Source organism: Ochotona princeps, chromosome 20, assembly GCF_030435755.1.
Source record: "Ochotona princeps isolate mOchPri1 chromosome 20, mOchPri1.hap1, whole genome shotgun sequence".
Taxonomy (NCBI): Eukaryota; Metazoa; Chordata; class Mammalia; order Lagomorpha; family Ochotonidae; genus Ochotona; species Ochotona princeps.
Window position 1 is genome coordinate 8,286,485 of NC_080851.1, and position 17,990 is coordinate 8,304,474.

Below are 17,990 nucleotides of genomic sequence, written 5' to 3' on the forward strand. Positions count from 1 at the left end.
CGGCCGGCCCGGCGCCCGCAACTCGGGCCCGAGAACTTCTCCCCGCCCGCGCCCCGCGGCTCCCGCACCCGCTCGGGCCCGCCCCCGCCCCCGCCCCACGCTGCGGCCGCGCCGCCCCCCCTGCCGGCCGCCGGCCGCGCTTCGCCCGCTTTACAAAGGAGGGAAAATGAGGCGGGCGGCGGCCGAGGCGGCGGAGGCGCGGCGCGGGGCCCTCAGAGCGGCGGCGAGCGCGGCCGCCCCCGGCACCACGTAAAGCGCCCCCGCCCGCCCGCGCGTCCCTCGGGCGGCCCGTGAGGCCCACCGCGGCCCAGGCCCGAGCGGAGGCCGGCCGGGTCGCTCGCCCGCCGGGGCCCTGCGCGTCGCCGCGGGCCGGGGAGGAGGCGGTGAGGAGGACGAGCCGCAGGCGCCGCCTTCCCGCGCCGCGCGCCCTCGCCGTTGTCTGCGCTCCGGCTCTGGACCAGTTTGGGGAAGTTGCCAGGGCCCCGCGTCGTCCAGATGTGCGACCTCATCGAGCCGCAGCCGGCCGAAAAGATCGGCAAGATGAAGAAGTTGCGGAGAACTTTGTCGGAGAGTTTCAGCCGCATCGGTGAGTGGCCGGCGCCCCGGGTCCCGCTCCCCTGCGGCCCCGCGCCGCGCGCCGACGCACCGGCAGGGCAGCTGGAGGGGTGCAGCAAGCCGGGCGGCGGCGCAGGCGGAAAGGGAGACCCCCGCACCGCAAGACCTGGCGCGTCCGTGGATCGTCGCAAGCCTGCAGTTGCGGGGCGACCTTCCTGGCCCGCGGGCTCGCTCGGGTGCTCGAGGACACGGGCTAGGGGACGGCGGCGCGGCCGCCCGGGTGTCCGGGTTAATTTTCGCGCGTCGGGCTTGGGCATCGGGCGTGGAGGCAGTGAGTTGGCGTTGGACATTGGCGGAACGCGGGTTGGTGCCCTGGTGTTCACTATGCTATACAGCGTCAAGGGAAGCAGCAGGGTACCCCGAGACCTTTTGTTCGGTACTTGGGGTCCCAGAAAGCGAGGGTTTGGGAGTGGAGTGCCCAGGTCTCCCAGTGTCCCCGCAGCTGGAGGGAATTGCACGCCGAGGAGCTCTCTGGGCGTGAAGCAGTCAAGTCGCCCAACTTGTTCCCATTCCTCGAGCCAGGGGCCATTGTCTTCCAAGCAGCCAAAGCCCCGAGGAATGTTCAGGACGATTAGAGCCGGGTCAAGCCGTGACTGGGGTGACAGCAGTGTCACGTGGAACGGGTTAGCCCCAGGTTGGCTTTTGGCATAGAAACCCCCTGTTAACTTCGAAGAAAGTTGCCGCCTCCCCCCAGCTGTCAGAAGTTTCACTGATGCAGGTAACTAACTGCCCTCAGCTGGCAGAAAAACAACCCTCGGAGTCCGCCGAGAAGCCCCGGGCCTTTGTCTCACGTCATCCGTGTTAATGAGGTAAAGCCGAAAGGTGCCAGTTCCTCAGGTTAGCGCTGCTGTCACCCACCCTGTGCATTGTAAAGGCCTGCGAACTTGCTTCGCGTGAGAGACAACGGGGGTGTGACGGAGGGGGGGAGACCGAGGCAAGTTTTCTTTTTAACTTTTTTTTTGGTCATTTTTTGACTTCACATTCCCCAAGATGACTGAAAACTTCTGTGAGAATGAAATTGGTTCAGGTGTTATTCAATGTATGTATTCATTCGCACCTGGGCATTCCCTCGGTTCAGATGAAGTTTGGGAGTTGAGTGTGCGTCCCAGGTGGGAAAGGCTGTGCGTTCCTCACCAGGAGCCTGCGCCCCGAGGGTCAGCAGGCGGGGAGTCCATCCCGCTGGGTTCTGAAACACACCAACTGTATTTACTCATGGTCTTCACTCTGTTGGGGCCCCTCCAGTTTTGCGTTAAGTAATTCATCGCACTTGAGTCTCAGGTTAAAAAAGACATTATTATAAAATTTCCTTATGTTTAAATAATTTCAGGGATTTGATTGACAATCAGTAAAATTTAGGTTCACTGTGGTGCAGGCAAATGGGGTATTACAGTTTAGTGGATTTTCTAGCTTGCTGAGAATCAGTGACGTGAAACTCCTTTTGAGTCCAGCTCTTGCTAAAAGTGTCTTTTAAGACCTAGTGGATGTTGTTTCCTCCCTTCAGGCAACAGTACAGCACAGTGAACACTACTGATGAGTTCTTGTGTTGATGGAGGGTCATGACTTGGAACGGCACATCTCCTTGCGGAATGCTGTAAGAGGAGAAACTGAAGTTTAAGTGACTGTAGTTGCATAGCAAGCCCAGGAAGCTTATGGGGAATAGCATCCCTGAAAAACAAGACCTGTTTACTAATTTCCTTGACGTTTTCTTTTCTCAACATCGAAAGCAATGAAATCTTTCTGATTACTGAGGGACTTTCGCCCCCCGTTACCGAGTTGTGTATGTGTAGAGCTTCCCGCGGCCACCTCCCTTTGAAGGACTTCTGACATGCTGGCGGCTGTGGAGTGTTAGCACATTGTGTGAATCAGAGGTGTTGAGCTGTGTGCTGGATGCTCTGGCCATTTCCCATGTTGCTACTCCTAGCCAAATGAGCTTGAGCAGATGTCCTTATTTCCTTGAATTTCATTTTTTTCCATAAGTAGCTAAGCTTGGTGTCAGGCGCTTGGAGACAAAACACATAAGCTGTCCCACATTGCATGTCATAGAAATTCAAGGATTGTCAGTATGGTACTGTTATCATTAGTGCTTCTGCTGTACCAAGATGGACACTGTTCAGTAGAAAATGAGAAAAGGCAACACTGGGCCATGTAGTACAGCCAGCCTGCCAAAAGATGGTCTTGAACTTAGGGGGCAGGCCTGGGTTTGAACCCTCTTTCCTGCTTGCTTCATGACCTTGAACAGACTTACCATCAGTGACTGTTGCTGTTGTTGTGAAGTGAGACACAATATGAAAAATCCCAAGTGCAGTGTTCACCACAGGTGAATATCGCTCTGGAAGCTATTGTCACCCCTTCTGGTTTCTGTTTATCTTTGCTACACGGGGACGTCAGGGGGGAGATCCAAGAGAAAATGGTTTGCTCCTTTGGGACAATCTAGCATTGCAGAGTAGTTATTCCACTTAACCAGTCTAAGATGGCTTTCAAAACAGATGTACCAACTTTGTTTTGCTTTTTTACAGTGATTGAACATTGGAGCCTGTTGTATGATGGATGGCATCTACATTGTCCTTGTTTAGCCACAAGCAATTACTAGATAATTCATCTGTGGAAAATGAGGATAGTGTTTGAAAAAGTGTGACAACCAATGAATATTATTAAGAATTCTGAATAGATGACCATAGCAACACGATGTAATATATTCCCATGACCAGAGATGATGCTTGACTTTGTCATAGCCCAGCCGAAACAGAACTGTTGAGACGACTGAATTATAAAAGGTCCAATAAAACACATGGGCTTTCAAACCATCATGCTCTAATCTATGGCATCTGCTAGGAAGTGACTGTAATATAGCTATGATTCTTTTATAAGAGGAGGTAATTGAAATTTAAAGTCGCCCATGGATTTCAGCAATATCTGCATTTTTTTTTTTTGCTAAGTAGTATCAATGTGGTCTTTAATTTAGGAATTATTATAGTTGCTCATATGTTTTATTTTTAAAAATTTTAGCTAAAGAGATGGGAACTTAACCATTGAACATCTTAAATATGTTAACATCCATTTCCTCTTTTTAAAAAAATTTTTGAATGATAATCTAGAAAGATAGAGGCTCTGTAGATTACTGTCTCTCATAAAGGTCAAACTGACATTTCTTAATACTCATTTGAATGCATTTCTTCAGGCTTATTTGGATTGTTTCCTAGAGAAAGGAGATCTATTTGCTGTGATATTTGAGATGAACCTCATGTATCCCGTTTCCATCAGGGCATGTGGTTTATGAGAGAACTGAATAAAAGGAAGAGGTTGTCACTACACTGAATTTCGGGTTTCTTACCTTGTGCAGTGCGTGTGTCATTCTGGAGACCAGTCATCATTTGATGAGCCCTTTCTGTCAGGACAGAGAAATCTGAAGAGTGGGACACAAAGTTTAACCATTGTAACACAACCTTTCCCAGTACGGGTTCAAAAGATTGCTTTTAGAAATGTGCAACATGGAACTTACATCTGTGAAGCCTGAATAAGAGAGGGCAGCGAATGAGTTTCTTTTTTTTTTTTTTAAAGATTTATTCATTTTATTACAGCCAGATATACAGAGAGGAGGAGAGACAGAGAGGAAGATCTTCCGTCCGATGATTCACTCCCCAAGTGAGCCGCAACGGGCTGGTGCGCGCCGATCCGATGCCGGGAACCTGGAACCTCTTCCGGGTCTCCCACGCGGGTGCAGTGTCTCAAAGCATTGGGCTGTCCTCGACTGCTTTCCCAGGCCACAAGCAGGGAGCTGGATGGGAAGTGGAGCTGCCGGGATTAGAACCGGCGCCCATATGGGATGCTGGGGCTTTCAAGGCGAGGACTTTAGCCGCTAGACCACGGCGCCGGGCCCAGCGAATGAGTTTCATGTGCTACAACCTCAGTGTGTCAGACAGTGCAAGGTGCAGTTCTTTAGCCATTGAGGTAGACATCATTAAGTTCACTTATTTCCAAGTGCCTCCTCTCTGCTGGGCACTGTGTGGACATACAGGTGACCGGTGAGGCTGGTCCCTGTCGTTGGGGATTTGAAGGGAGAACAAGCCTCTGTAGGGGCATTGATAGTATAAGGAGACAAATGCTGCCAGGAAGAGCAGTGTTCCTTGGGAGGTGCCTCCCTGTGAAGCTGATGCACTCCTGGGAAGCCTTCTGCAGGGGGATGGCTGAGCAGAGGACTCAGTAGAACATCTGGTCCTCTTCCATGGTTAACCGGAATAGTACAACTTGTTTGTGACTGCAGCGGGTCCTCCGAGGCGGGTGTGATCAACAAGGGGTTGTCGTGTGCCTGCTTTGGGTAGAGTTTCTTCTTCAGTGACCTGATAAATGTCTGTAAAGACACCTTTCATTAGTCTTTTGTTTTGGTGAGGGTCACTGCTAATTGCTGTTTAGGACAAGGATTCAGTACTCGGGAGGAACCATGGAAGGTGTCCGTCTAGTCCTGGAAGGTACCAATGAAGTAATGGACCTGTTGGCCTTAACATGTTCTCCCTCCTGCCCCAAAGGGCACTGGACTTGGGGATACATAGTGCAGGGAAGAGAGTCCGGCTTGTTCCTTCTAACCTAGCAAATGCTCCCACAATTTCTTCTCTTATTTTCTTCTCTTTCTGTGTCTGCACTCCTCCATGCAATCCAGACTATTGGAAGCGGATCAGGGCTCATGAGGCAGGGAGGAAATGGACTAGCCTAGATGTGTAGGATTTTCACTTTCCTGCCCTCCTGTTAGTGTGATGGTTTTCATTGTGTGTTCGCAGTTGCCCGAGGGATGATATCAGCTTGAGTTCTTACTGGATGCTTTGCTTAAGTAAACAAATGGCTAAATCTTTAGAATTTGTGTGAGACACCCTGCCTGCTCCCATGGAGTCCGTTTATTTAAATGTGTGGGTGTCAGGAGCTCAGCACATTGCACCATCACCGCCACCTTGCAAGGGTGTGCAGCAGTGGGAATGTGGAGTCGGGAGCCAGAGCTGGGCATTGGTAAGGGTCACAGGCGTCTTAACTAGCAACTTAGCTGTTAGACCAAACGCCATTCCCTATTTAAAAAAATGTATTTTTATGTGAAAAGCAGATTTACAGAGACGTTAGGGGAGAGCAGGAGAGAATCTTCCTTCTGCTGGTTCATTCTCCAGAGATTGCAATGGCCAGAGTTGAAGCAGTCTAAGTCGGGAGCCAGGAGCTGCCTCTGGGTCTCCCAGGTGGATACAGGTGCCCAAGGATGTTAGCCATCCATTGCTGCCCTCAGGTCATAAGCAGGGAGCTGAGTTGGAAGTGGCTTAGCCAGACACGGACTAGTGTACGTATGGGATGGCAGTACTACAGGCAAGAGAATTAGCTTGTATGCCACTGTGCCAGCTCCGATTATTTCCTTATTTTATTTTTAATATAGTCTATGGCATATGCATAAAAAACACAAGCCGTTGAATACAAAATAAGTCCTTTGGGACAAAAGACTTGTCTTTATTTTTCACTCACAAAAAGTTTTTCTTTGATAAAGTCAAATCTATTATAGATCAGTTTCCTAAGCAAAATGAAAATCCTGTGCATTAAACTTTAGCATTAAACTGTCTTTCTTGGCCAACCTGTATCCCTGTTAACACAATACCTCAATCACATACTTGATCTTTTAAAAAAAAAATTATAAAAATTACAGTATAAAACAAAATTACCTTTTCAAGACTGTTAGAAAAGTTTTTGTATAATAGATTCAGGCTACACTTGTTACTTTTCCTCAGAGCTTTAATTATTCAAAGAATATTCCATCCACTGCTTTGTGGTAGCAGCCCCTATGTGTCTGCCCAAACAAGGGCCGTCTGCACATGGCACACATTTGTCTGGGTTGTGCGTTTAGATTAATGAGCTACTTGGCACATTTTTCTTTAACAAGAAGCATTCTAAGTAATCCTAGGATATGGGGACCTAGGAATTTGCCAAGTAGAGGTGAAATTTCTTGTCCCCCACCCCACTGCCCTGGCCTTGGAGTGACAAGATCCGCTACCAAGAAAACGAATTTGAAGCATTTGCTCATTCCTGGAAAGATTCTGACTCTGTTCTCTGGAGAACAGGATGCCATGTATCCCATTGACCATCGTCTCTTGCTCAGCTGTGCTGCTCCGGCATGTTCCGTTTTTCCTTAGTGTGAGAATCTCTCTCAGGACAGGAGTCTGGGCAGTCACCTGGCCTGTGGCTTGGCGTCCATACACCTGCTGAGATGACCTAGGGTCAGAAACCAGGAGCTTATGGGAAGAACTCTTGAAGATGACTTTGTGATTCTTGCATGCTTTTGTTCAAGCAGTTTTTGCATAAAGAAGATTGTGGGGTAGATCTGCATGGTTTCACTCTGCACCCGGGTTTGGGAAATTAGCTCTATTTACATAATTATGGGCAGTGATTTACAAGGAAGCATTTTGTGCGGTGTCTTTCCCTCAATTGCTGTTTGTGTATTGCATCCTGACACTTGCTGGTCAGGTTTTTCTTTCTGTAATGAAAACACCATGATGCTTTGTTCTGCTCTGTTTTCTAGAACTTGGATACTTGGTCTCCTTGGGATTTTTCACAGTAACTTTCCTTTCCCTTTTTATTTTATAGCCCTGAAGAAAGACGATGCCGCGTTTGATGAGGTAGGTTAAATTTCTTTATCTCATGTTGGATATATTAAATTACTGCCAGGTAAAACTAGTAGGTGCCAATTTCACACACACATACAAATGAGCAAGAAATGACATCTGTGTATTTAGTTAATGATAGATCATTTATGATTTTTAAATAGATGTTTGAACGAACTTTGGTAGCTTTTTAAGCTGGTAAACAAGGTGATGAAGAGACGCGCGAGGGCCTTCTGCCTTCTTGTTGGGGATGGTAGTTGGGAATCGGCTTGATGTGCATACCTAGGACAAGTCTTGAGCTGCTGGGACATTGGGCTTGGTGTCCCCCTTGCAGACCTTGACAGCATCCGGTGTGATGGGGCACTGACGCCACGGATCGTCTGTCTCCTCCCAGAGGACGAACTGACTTTTCCTGCTCTAGTTTGTTCTTCATCAGACCTTTCTTTATCTTCTTGCTATGCGGGAATAAAAACAAAGCAAACCAAAATAAACAAAAGCCCTGTCCAAATAAGGCAGAGGGTTCTTATGTAATTAATAGCATCCTTAATGTGATATTTTAAGGCATACTGTTTCCTGAGATTTTATAGTCCAAGTGGCAATCACCAGAAAAGTTTTATGTGTTTGTGAAATGTTTCTAGTCACAGTCTTTCTCTTTAAAAATTACTTTACAGAGCTCCATGCACTGCCCACTATGCCTGGGCATGATTGATGCCAGTGTAAAGCCAGGAGCTGTGAATGCTCTCTGTTGGTCTCCGGGTGGCAAGGACCCAAGTCCCTGAGCCACCTCCTGCTGACCCCTAGGGCTCACGTGAACAGGAAGAATCAGGAGCTGGGTTTGGAATGGGTTGAGGATGTGTGCTTTTGTGGGACCACGGAGAGATCTGTACCATGCCCTTGCCTTGCTGCTTAATGAAGGCATAAGTTAGTTTGGATTGTTGTGGAATCCCTGAAATACGCTACCCAAGCTCCCCTGTGCCATGCAGCTCTAATGAGGAAAGGGTGTCTGTGTGCATGGAAGGTCTCCTTGGCCATGTGGCAGGCCATGCTGTGTGGCAGGTTCACTTAGGAAAGACCTGCTCCAGGCTGAGCTCTCTGGCGGGCCAGCATCGTCTGGCCGTCACGGTCTGCCGCTTCATTGCCTGCACCTGTTCCTTTTTTCCTCCCCCCCCCCACCCCCCCGGCTGAGTTCTGCAGAGCTGCATGTCTCTGGACTCCGAAGTGACTTCACCTGCCAGCATTCCTGTAACATCCTCTAAAACTTAATTCTTGTAGACCTGAAGCAATAGGCGAATCTTTTCCTACCCACCCGTAGTAGCTAATAATGGTGCTTTCCTCCAATCTGTATTACTGGAATTTCTGCAGTGTTTGTTACTAAGAAGTTTTCAGATTATTTTCTTCCATCTCAGGAGAAATCAATGTGAAAATATTGGGTACCTTTTCTCTCTTTGTAAAGGAAGTTCTGCCCTCTAATTATGAAAGTAATTTAAGCTCGCTTGAAAAAAAAGGAGAAAATCTTAAGTAGTTACTTACAACAATCCCTGTTGAACGTCCTCCTTTGATTCCATGTTTTAGTAACCTAGATCCTTGTTGTCTTTTCCTTTAAACCTGTGATGTGATATTCCCCCATGATTTGAACAACTCCTCCTAATCATTGCTAGGATTTAAAAGATTCAATTTACTTCATTCTTAGCTCTAAAACAAAACAAAGGAAAGCAAAACTGAGGTAGGCATTTGGTGTTAAGATCCTGGGTTCTGGTCCTGCCTCCTCCTCCAGACAAGCTTCTTTCTAATTGACCTGAGTGGCAGTTTTGATGGTCCGGGTTCCAGAATGAGAGACCCGAATGGAGTGCTTTGTGCTGGATTCTGCCGGACTCAGCCCGGGCTGTTGCAGGCATTTGGAGGGTGACTCAGCGGATGGAAGAGCTCTGGCTTCCCATCACTGTCTGTCTCTGCCTGAAATGTAAAATGGAAACAAAGAGAACCGAGGTCAAGAAGTGTTGGCTGTTGATTCATGAAAAAATAAAAACACCATCTGAATCTTGAGTCCAGATGAAGGTGAGTGTTGTATAGAACCCACAGCTGCCTCTTTGCTTCCTCTTCTGAAACCTTGGTTTAGTGAGAGGTGTGGGTGTCGTGATTGGAGACAAAGTCAGGCTTCACCTTAACATCATGCTTTCCTTCCTCTGAGCCACCAGAGGTGAATACTGTGAGTTGCCAACATCAGTAATACTAGATCTGGATGAGTCGTTGTCCAACATCTTTCTCCTGCCCTATTGTTCCTCAGATGTAGACACTGAGATCCGGACAGGCCAGGTAATTTCCTGTTAATTGGGGGAAGCCCCAGAGTTTGCAGCCTGGCGGAGGCTGGGGAACAAGGCCTGCCTGCGCTGAAGCTCTAAGCAGCGCCTGCCAGTGAGCCGTAGCCTCACTCATTCCACACTCATTCCACACGTTCTGGAAAAAAGAGATGATTGTGATCTCTGTCTCTGTGTTAAGGTAGTAGAGAGGGGTTAGATGCACGAAAGTAAATGAAAGTTCCAGAACAATGGATGATGCAGTAAAAGTCTCTGTCAGTTGACATTGTCTGCTTTGTCTCTCGCCACAACATCCACCTTATGTAGTTGGGAGAACTACACAGTGAATGGAAGGATTCTGCTGCAAAGTAAGGACTGAGCAGAGTTAGTTGGAGCAGTTTCTCTAAAATCCTGTGTAGAGTATCATGTGGTGATTTCCATATTAAATACGTGAGATTATCATCTGAAATTCACCATGTTTTCTGATTCCATGAGGGATGGCTGCATTCCACTTGGTCATCCCCCAGTGTTTGTGCATTGTTAGTATTTAATCTGTTTAACTGAGTTGGGAAGGAGTAGAGACAGTGATCCACCAGGAGTCAGTCGTGATGGGTTCTCATTGGCTACTTCCTACGTCCGGGGCAGAAGTTGTTTAACTTACTCAACCCCAGGTGTCTCATTTGTAAAAATCCATCAGTAGCAAAATAGTTTTCAGGTTGGTCTGGAAAGAGGGATCCTAAGTAACAGACCCCTTCCCCTGTGCTATTGGCTTGTCTGAGTTATTCTGTGGTTATTTTCAAATAATAGTGCTAGAATTTGTCTTGATTCATAGTTTTTCATCTTTTTTTTTCTCTCCTGGAGTTGGGAATCTCTGCAGTTGACACTAATCCAGTTCAGATTGGAGTCTGGAAACCCTAGGGCTGGGTTGTGTCTCAGTTATGTGGGGAGGTGTGGCCGCTCTCTGCTTCCCTGGTGTTTATGACCTGCAGGGCTCCTTATCTGAAGGAGTGGCTGCCTCCCGGGGCATCTGCCATGCCAGTGGTGCAGCCTCTAGGTTTATGTAGAGGATTCCTCTGGAGCGTTGTAAATATTTGATCTTGAACAGAAAAAAAAAATAAATTCTTTTAGACTTAAAAAATGGCAACTGTTAATTTTCTTTTTTTTTTTAAAGATTTATTATTATTGGAAAGCCGGATATACAGAGAGGAGGAGAGACAGAGAGGAAGATCTTCCATCCGATGTTTCACTCCCCAAGTGAGCCGCAATGGGCCGGTGCACGCCAATCCGAAGCTGGGAACCAGGAATCTCTTCCAGGTCTCCCACGTGGGTGCAGTGTCCCAAAGCTTTGGGCCATCCTCGACTGCTTTCCCAGGCCACAAGCAGGGAGCTGGATGGGAAGTGGAGCTGCCAGGATTAGAACCGGCGCCCATATGGGATCCCGTGGTGTTCAAGGCGAGGACTTTGGCCACGCCGCCGGGCCCCAAGCAACTGTTAATTTTCAAAGTCATATTCAGGGATTGTGTTCATGAACTGCGGGCCAACACTTGTGTAAAGTAGGCCATACATATTCATGTGTGTGTGTGTGATGTGTGTGCCTGTGTATGAAGTGTTTGGAAGCTAGGTATTGAGACCTGTTGGCATTGGCAGTGATTGATGAATGATGGGATTTTGCTAAAGGCCATCATAGCCGGAGAGCACGCCCTCTTGCTCAGCTCACCCTTCATTCACTGCGTGCTTGCATCCTCACTAGTGTCCTAGCTATTGCACGTACTGGAGGCTTAAGCTACACATCTGACTTAGATGCATCAGCCATTTATAAGGATAGGCTAAGAAAAACTGCACTGATTTTAGTACCCACTGCCCCTCAACTTGCTACTTGGATTCTCAGCGTTGACTGCAATACTTGGCCAAGATGAAGGGTCCAAAGAAGCAAATATCGAGGAAAGGCGTGATTAAGCATAAAGAACGATTGCTCATAGCTTCGTGTCGTGGTTTTTGGTGACACTGTGATGAGGAACTTGCTGAGTGTGAACTTGGTGTGTCTGATCCTATTGCAGAACTTCTGGGTGTCTTTTAGCCTTTTTTCACTGATAAACGCCCGGCCCTGTCCCCTACGTGTTCTTGTTTTTCCCTGGGCAGTGAACAGTGGCTCCCCTGTGACTGCATAGGGGAGTTTTTGAATCTTATTTTTGGCCTTAATGATTTATTTCTGAACAATAATGGTGCTTAATATATAAGAGGTCAGAAGGTACAGTTAGTCTCTGCCAGTATGTTGCCTCACGGAAAAAACTTCTGCTCTTGGGAGACAAAAGCTCCAATTAAGTATAAATATGTGTGTAAGAAAGAGTTGGAAATGTCCAGAATTACAGCAGTTCATGAGTTATTCTTTTTTTTTTTTTTTAGATTTATTTTTATTTTTATTACAAAGTCAGATGTACTGAGAGGAGGAGAGATAGAGAGGAAGTGGAGCTGCCGGGATTAGAACCAGCAGCCATATGGGATCAAGGCGAGGACCTTAGCCACTAGGCCACGCTGCCGAGCCCCCATGAGTTATTCTTAAGCGTGAAAGGTTAAATTGCACAGTTCGGCTTCACACTTGTTACTTATTTAGCTCAGATGAGCTCTCAGAACAAAATGTTGGCATTGCATGGCTCTTTGGTGAGAAATAGAAAAATTTTAGCGATAGAAATAAGCCCTAAGTTTTTTTATGTATGAGGTATATAACCTATAATTAAGCATTAATTTGTTTATAAAAATGGGCAATCATTTATGAATTTTGAAGTTGTTCTCTGGTCATTTCATGTTTTTGAAGTGAAAAGGGACTAACAGCAATTATTTTGGCAGTTTTCAACATCTTTTTTGAAGTCTCAGAAAATGTGTACAAAGCATAAAAACATCTTAGTTATTAGGTTGCATTTGTAGATCTTCCAAACACATAAGCTCACTTTGCCTATTACATGTTTAATGTAATAGTTCTGTTAGATGGACACATTGTATATCAAACTTAGCTGATAAAACTTTAGTCTGTGCCTCTTCTCGTTACTTTGTATGAAGTTAATCTCTCTCCTTCCCTCTCACTCCCCCGCTCCCCCCAAAAAACCTGAGCTGAAAAAGGTGGCAGTGATTTGTTAAAACGAGAACCTGTGTAGGGGTTAGGTGCAGGAATGGTTTGGGGGATTTCTGCCCGTTGTTTTCTGGTCACTGAGGGTAGTGGGAGTCACCTCTGTTCTTCCCCCCCTACCATCGGTTGCCACTGGAGGACCCAGTGTCTGGGGGGGACAAATCCAGCTTCAGGGCTCCCCAACTTCCTCCTCTGACAGCTGTTCTGCCCAGACTCAGTCTCTAGGGAAACTGGGTCTTTCTTGGGAACTGTTGCACACCTAAGGTATTAAAGCCCAGTGGCCATTTTTGTCCTGCCCTCTGACTCCTGTCTTCCCTGGACCTCTTGGCTGGCTTCTGGTTTCTAGGTGGTCCTACCTGCCTGCCCTATCAGATATTCCCAGTCTGCAGCCCCTCCCTCTCCTTTATTTCAGTCTCTGTCCCTCACTCTTGCCATTGTCCTCAGTGGCCCACCCCTTGTACCCTGCTTGTAACCTGATCCACCTGCTCTCCATTTTGATCTGGTGGATTTCCCTCGCCTATGGGATGGCTACCAAGAGCTGCTTGAGGAACTCATGTTGTAAATTATTCCTAGCAGCCTTAGCTGGAAGCGTAGGCAAGTAGACAGCCTTGCATTTGGGCACCGTTGTCCCCACCCCATAGACTGCCTTGCATTTGGGCACCGTTGTCCCCACCCCATAGACTGCCTTGCATTTGGGCACCCTTGTCCCTGTGTTTCTCCTGATACCCTTCTCACTCCCCGTGACCTTCAACCTGCACTCCTCTCGTCCATTTTCCTTTTGAGGATGCCCTTTGCTCTGTGTTAGTTCTCCAGAAGCACTCTAGCAAAGTGTCACAAACTGTGTGGCTGAAACACCTGAATCTAGAGACCTGAAGTCCAACATGAGAGTAGTTCTTTCAGGAGACATTTGGGTGGTCATCTGCTGCCATCCCATGCGCTTTTGTAGAGAGCTGGGATGGAAGCTGATACGCTCTGATATGGGTGCTGGCATTACAAGCAGTAGCATATCCTGGGGTGCCACTTTGCTGGCCCCAGTGTCTTTTTAGGGCTACTTTGGCCAGAGGCTCTGAACATGCTCAGTCTCCCATAGTTTGTTTCATCATCACTGAAACCCTTTGTCCTCTGTGATCATTTTAAAAAATCTCTTCCTTGATTTGGCTACTCCCTTATTTTGCGCACATCAGTACAAATGACTCAGCCTGCTATGCTGAATCCCTGATCCCACGCCCAGGTGTCCAGGTTCCCACTGAGTGCCTCTGCCTCTGTTCGTCACAGTCACTCAGCATGCAGGGAATATCCCCGATTCCTCTGTGTTCCAAACGTGTACCTTTTTCTGTTCCCTGTCTCAGCCATGTGATCTTTGAAGACAAAAGCTTGACATTCTAAACTTGTCTGCAACTGCTCACCCAGGCATTGGTGCTTTGTTCTGCTGTCCGCTCCACTCCCACTACCAGTGTGTACATTCACCTCAGTGCTTTCTTAACGTGTAGTCGTCTTCCATCTGCCTCCTTGTCACAGCTTGTCTCCCACTCCATTCAAAAGACAGAGCTGAAATATGAATCATGTTATTCCCTGCTTACTGCTGTGAAAGTTCTCCATCAGCCACAGGTTCAAGTCCAGCTCCTAGCTGGATTTTTAGAGTGTTTCATGGTTTATGTTCTGCCCGCCTTTCACCTCTGATCAGTCAGGTGCCTTTCACTTCAGTACCTGCACTGTGTTGCAGCTGTCAGTACAGAATGTCCTCACCTTCACCGTGTTGCTGATGACTTGCCCGTTGGTCTCTCCCTTTGTCTTTCATTTTTCCACCCCATCCTTTCCAAGACATCCCATTATGATGCTCCACTACTCGAGGGTCATGCACCAGGTGTCTGCTGGTGTCTGTTTTAGATCAGGCTCTGGATGTGCTGTTAGCCTGCTTCTCCATCTGGCCATTCTAACAAAGCCCAGCCTTAGTTGGCATGTACCGGTGGACAGTCCCCCAGTGTCTTCAGGTGTTGGGTTTGGACAGAGACTCAGTTTTTTTGTTTTTTGCAGTAAGATTTTAGGTTAGTTTGTACCCTGTTGTTTGACTGTGGTCATGCCTGCCAACTCTAGATGGTATGAATCTGTCCCATGCATGTGGCCTGAACATTTTCAGACCCTTTTTTGCTTATGCCAGTGATCTAGTAAGTCATTATATTTTAGATGCAACATATTGGATCACTGAAAAAGAACCTGGCTTCCTCATTGGAAATGTAGTTAAAATTTTTGGATGCTTAGACCCTTCTGTGCTTCAGTTATTTTCTCTTTCTATAAATATTTGATCAGATTTGCCGTCTTCCTAATTACAGTAGACATGATTGCCATAATCACTTCTAGTCCTAGACAGTGGCTAACATGTCTGGGTAGTGCTGTAGAGATTCAGAGATGAAGTCAAGGGCATGTCACAAAATGCACAATGTATGATATTTGTGAGAATTAGAGATTTTCCTATTTCTGATTCTGATCAAGGCAGAATGTAACAGAAACTGAAGCCATGAATAGTGTCCTGTTGCTGTTGGGAACACTGGATGTGCTTTCAGGAGGCTCATTAGCTGGCTCTCTCCTACCGGAGAGACTCCCACTACCCCCTGGCAAATCATTGATTTGCATGTTTGAATTCATTCGCAGAAGGGTGACCTTTCATAGAGGAATTCATTTGCCTACTTGAGTTTCTTCAACCAAGACAAAATTGGTCCAAAGTTGCCTGGTTGTGAGTGGTTGATGTCACTTAGTCTCCCATACCAGCTGACTGATGTTAGCTGCAGCAGGTTAAGCCTGCAGGCAGGGCGTCTTTAGGTCCAAGATGACTTTTTCTCTATTCTCTTATTTTTTTTAAATTGCTCAAAACACACTTAATCCTGCCTTTTCCTGGCATCATAAAGTTTATGAGTGGCCTTGTTACACAATATTGCACCAGCAGTTTGCTGTCAATTTTGCCAGCTTCATTTCTTCAGGGCACTTAAGTGTTTCTTGAAGGAGATATTTTTCTTCAAGATTTTCTTGTAGGAAGAGGTCTTTCACAATATTTGATACAGTACTCCTTTTTCTTCTATTTTATTTTCAAATGTGAAGATTCTGATTATTTTAAGCTTGTTTTTTCTTTGTTTTAATCACTCTTTTACATTAACTTTTCTTTTAGGCATTTAAGCCTGGGAATAATTTTTTTCCAGTGATGTTTATGATATGTTATGCAGCCTATGTGTGTAATTTTAAATGAGATTAATAGTTTTCTTTATGTCTTAATAGCTCCTCTAAGTTCTGTGATATTTAATTTTTTATGTATGGGCAAGAAATGCTTTGAGAAAATTTTAAGTTTTTTTTAATGACTGTACAGTTAATGTAGAATAAAGTTGTTTCAAGATAGACTTGTATATTCAGATTGTTACATCAGGTAAATACTCATCTGAATTTTCACTAATTTAAAAAATATCCACTTCAAACCTTTGTCAAGCACTGAGTCTTAGCATTGCACAGAGAACCGGGCAGTCTTGGCGTCTGTAAGTTCGTGTGTCCTCAATTGATGGACAATTTCACGTGAGACTGCTCTAAGTGGGAGGTGTTGGAAATTGCGCTTCTAACCCAGCAAACGTCAGATGCATGGTCATAGTTGTCTTCTGATGAGCCAAAACAGTGATGTGCACAGGTGCTTTTCTCAGGAAAAAAAAAAAATACAAGATTGATGTCATTATCTCAGGAAGAAAGGGAAGGAGTTGCAGTCAGAGTTCCAGAGATGGACTTGCTGCAAGAGTTTGGCCAATCCAAGTACGAAATGATCACCATGACGTGTGTCATAGTGGAAATAAGCTGAAAACGTTTCTCTGGTCTGTTCTTTGCCCTAAGGCCAGGTAATATGTCTCTAATTTAGTTTTCTGGAAGTGTTATGTATCCTATTTTAAAGAATTTCCACATAAAGAAGGTTGTTGCAGCTCAGTTAAGTGGTGGAGGCCGAGAGTTTCCTGAATGCTCCCTGAAGATTTGGGTGGCAGCTTCTTTACTATTACTGAAAGTCACGTGTCTTGAAAGCTTCTTGGAGGCTGGTGTAGCACAGCAGGGTAAACCACCACTTGGTACGCCTACATCCCATAGCAGAGTGCCCACTCGAGGCTTGGTACGCCTACATCCCATAGCAGAGTGCCCACTTGAGGCTTGGTACGCCTACATCCCATAGCGGAGTGCCCACTCGAGGCTTGGTACGCCTACATCCCATAGCAGAGTGCCCACTCGAGGCTTGCCTCCTCCACTTCCAATCCTGCTTCCTGCTAACGTGCTTGGAAGGCAGCAGATCATGACCTGGGTACTTGAGTCCTTGCCACACACCATAATTCCTGGTTTCTGCCTAGTCCAACCCTGGCTGTTGCTAGCGTCTGGGAGAGCGATTGATTGATTCATTCTTTCTGTCTCTTTCTCTCTCTCTCTGCCTTTCAAATAAATGAATCATTTTTAAAAAGATTTATTTATTTTATTACAAAGTCAGATATACAGAGAGGAGGAGAGACAGAGGAAGATCATCCGTCCGATGATTCACTTCCCAAGTGACTACAATGGCCGGTACTGTGCCGATCAGGAGCCAGGAGCTCTTCCGGTTCTCCCACGCGGGTGCAGGGTCCTAAGGCTTTGGGCCATCCTCGACTGCTTTCCCAGGTCACAGGCAGGGAGCTGGATGGGAAGTGGAGCTGCTGGGATTAGAACAGGCACCCATTTGGGATCCCGGGGCGTTCAAGGCGAGGACTTTAGCTGCTATGTCACCACGCCGGGCCACTCAAATAAATCTTAAAAAAAAAAAAAAAAAAAGACAAAATACTGTTGTGCAGTTAACTGGTATCATTGTGGGGAATGTGTCATACCAAATCTGTTCGGATGATAAAAATGAGCATGAACCATATTTTTTTCCCCCGTGAACTTTAAAGAATTTTTATTTATTTGAAAGACAAAGAGATAACTCATTTGCTGGTTTGCTTCTCCAATGTTTGCAAGAACTAGGACTGGACCAGGTTGAAGACAGACCTGACTTGGGTCTGCTGCCTGCTTCCACGATGCACGTTAGCAGGAAGCTGGAATTGAGATTGGTAATAAACTCAAATCTGGGTATTCTGTGGATATCCTAAGTGGTGGCTGAAGCATTGCACCCAGTGCCTGCCGGAGAACCACTTTTAAGATCTTACTAAACTCTGAGAACACTTGAAAAATTTCCTGGGAAAATAATTGAAGGATTATGTAAGTGCAGAAAATTTTGAAACCCATTCATGTTTTCTCTTACTATGCATTTTCATGATATTTTTGAACTGCCTCTAACGCACATGAATTTTAGCTGGTTTTTGT

The 17,990-nt window shown here is 46.3% G+C and overlaps 1 protein-coding gene across 2 annotated transcripts in view; it reads left to right on the forward strand.

Annotated features, from left to right (window-relative positions):
• Nucleotides 1-333: 333 nt before the first annotated feature.
• CDK14 (cyclin dependent kinase 14) overlaps nucleotides 334-17,990 on the forward strand; it is a 455,945-nt gene continuing 438,288 nt past the window's right edge. For both annotated transcript variants that reach the window (XM_058678236.1, XM_058678237.1), the window contains exons 1-2: nucleotides 334-586; nucleotides 7,219-7,250. In XM_058678236.1, the coding sequence (XP_058534219.1) occupies nucleotides 496-586; nucleotides 7,219-7,250 (123 nt within the window). In that variant the 5' untranslated portion in view covers nucleotides 334-495. The remainder of the gene's footprint in view (nucleotides 587-7,218; nucleotides 7,251-17,990) is intronic.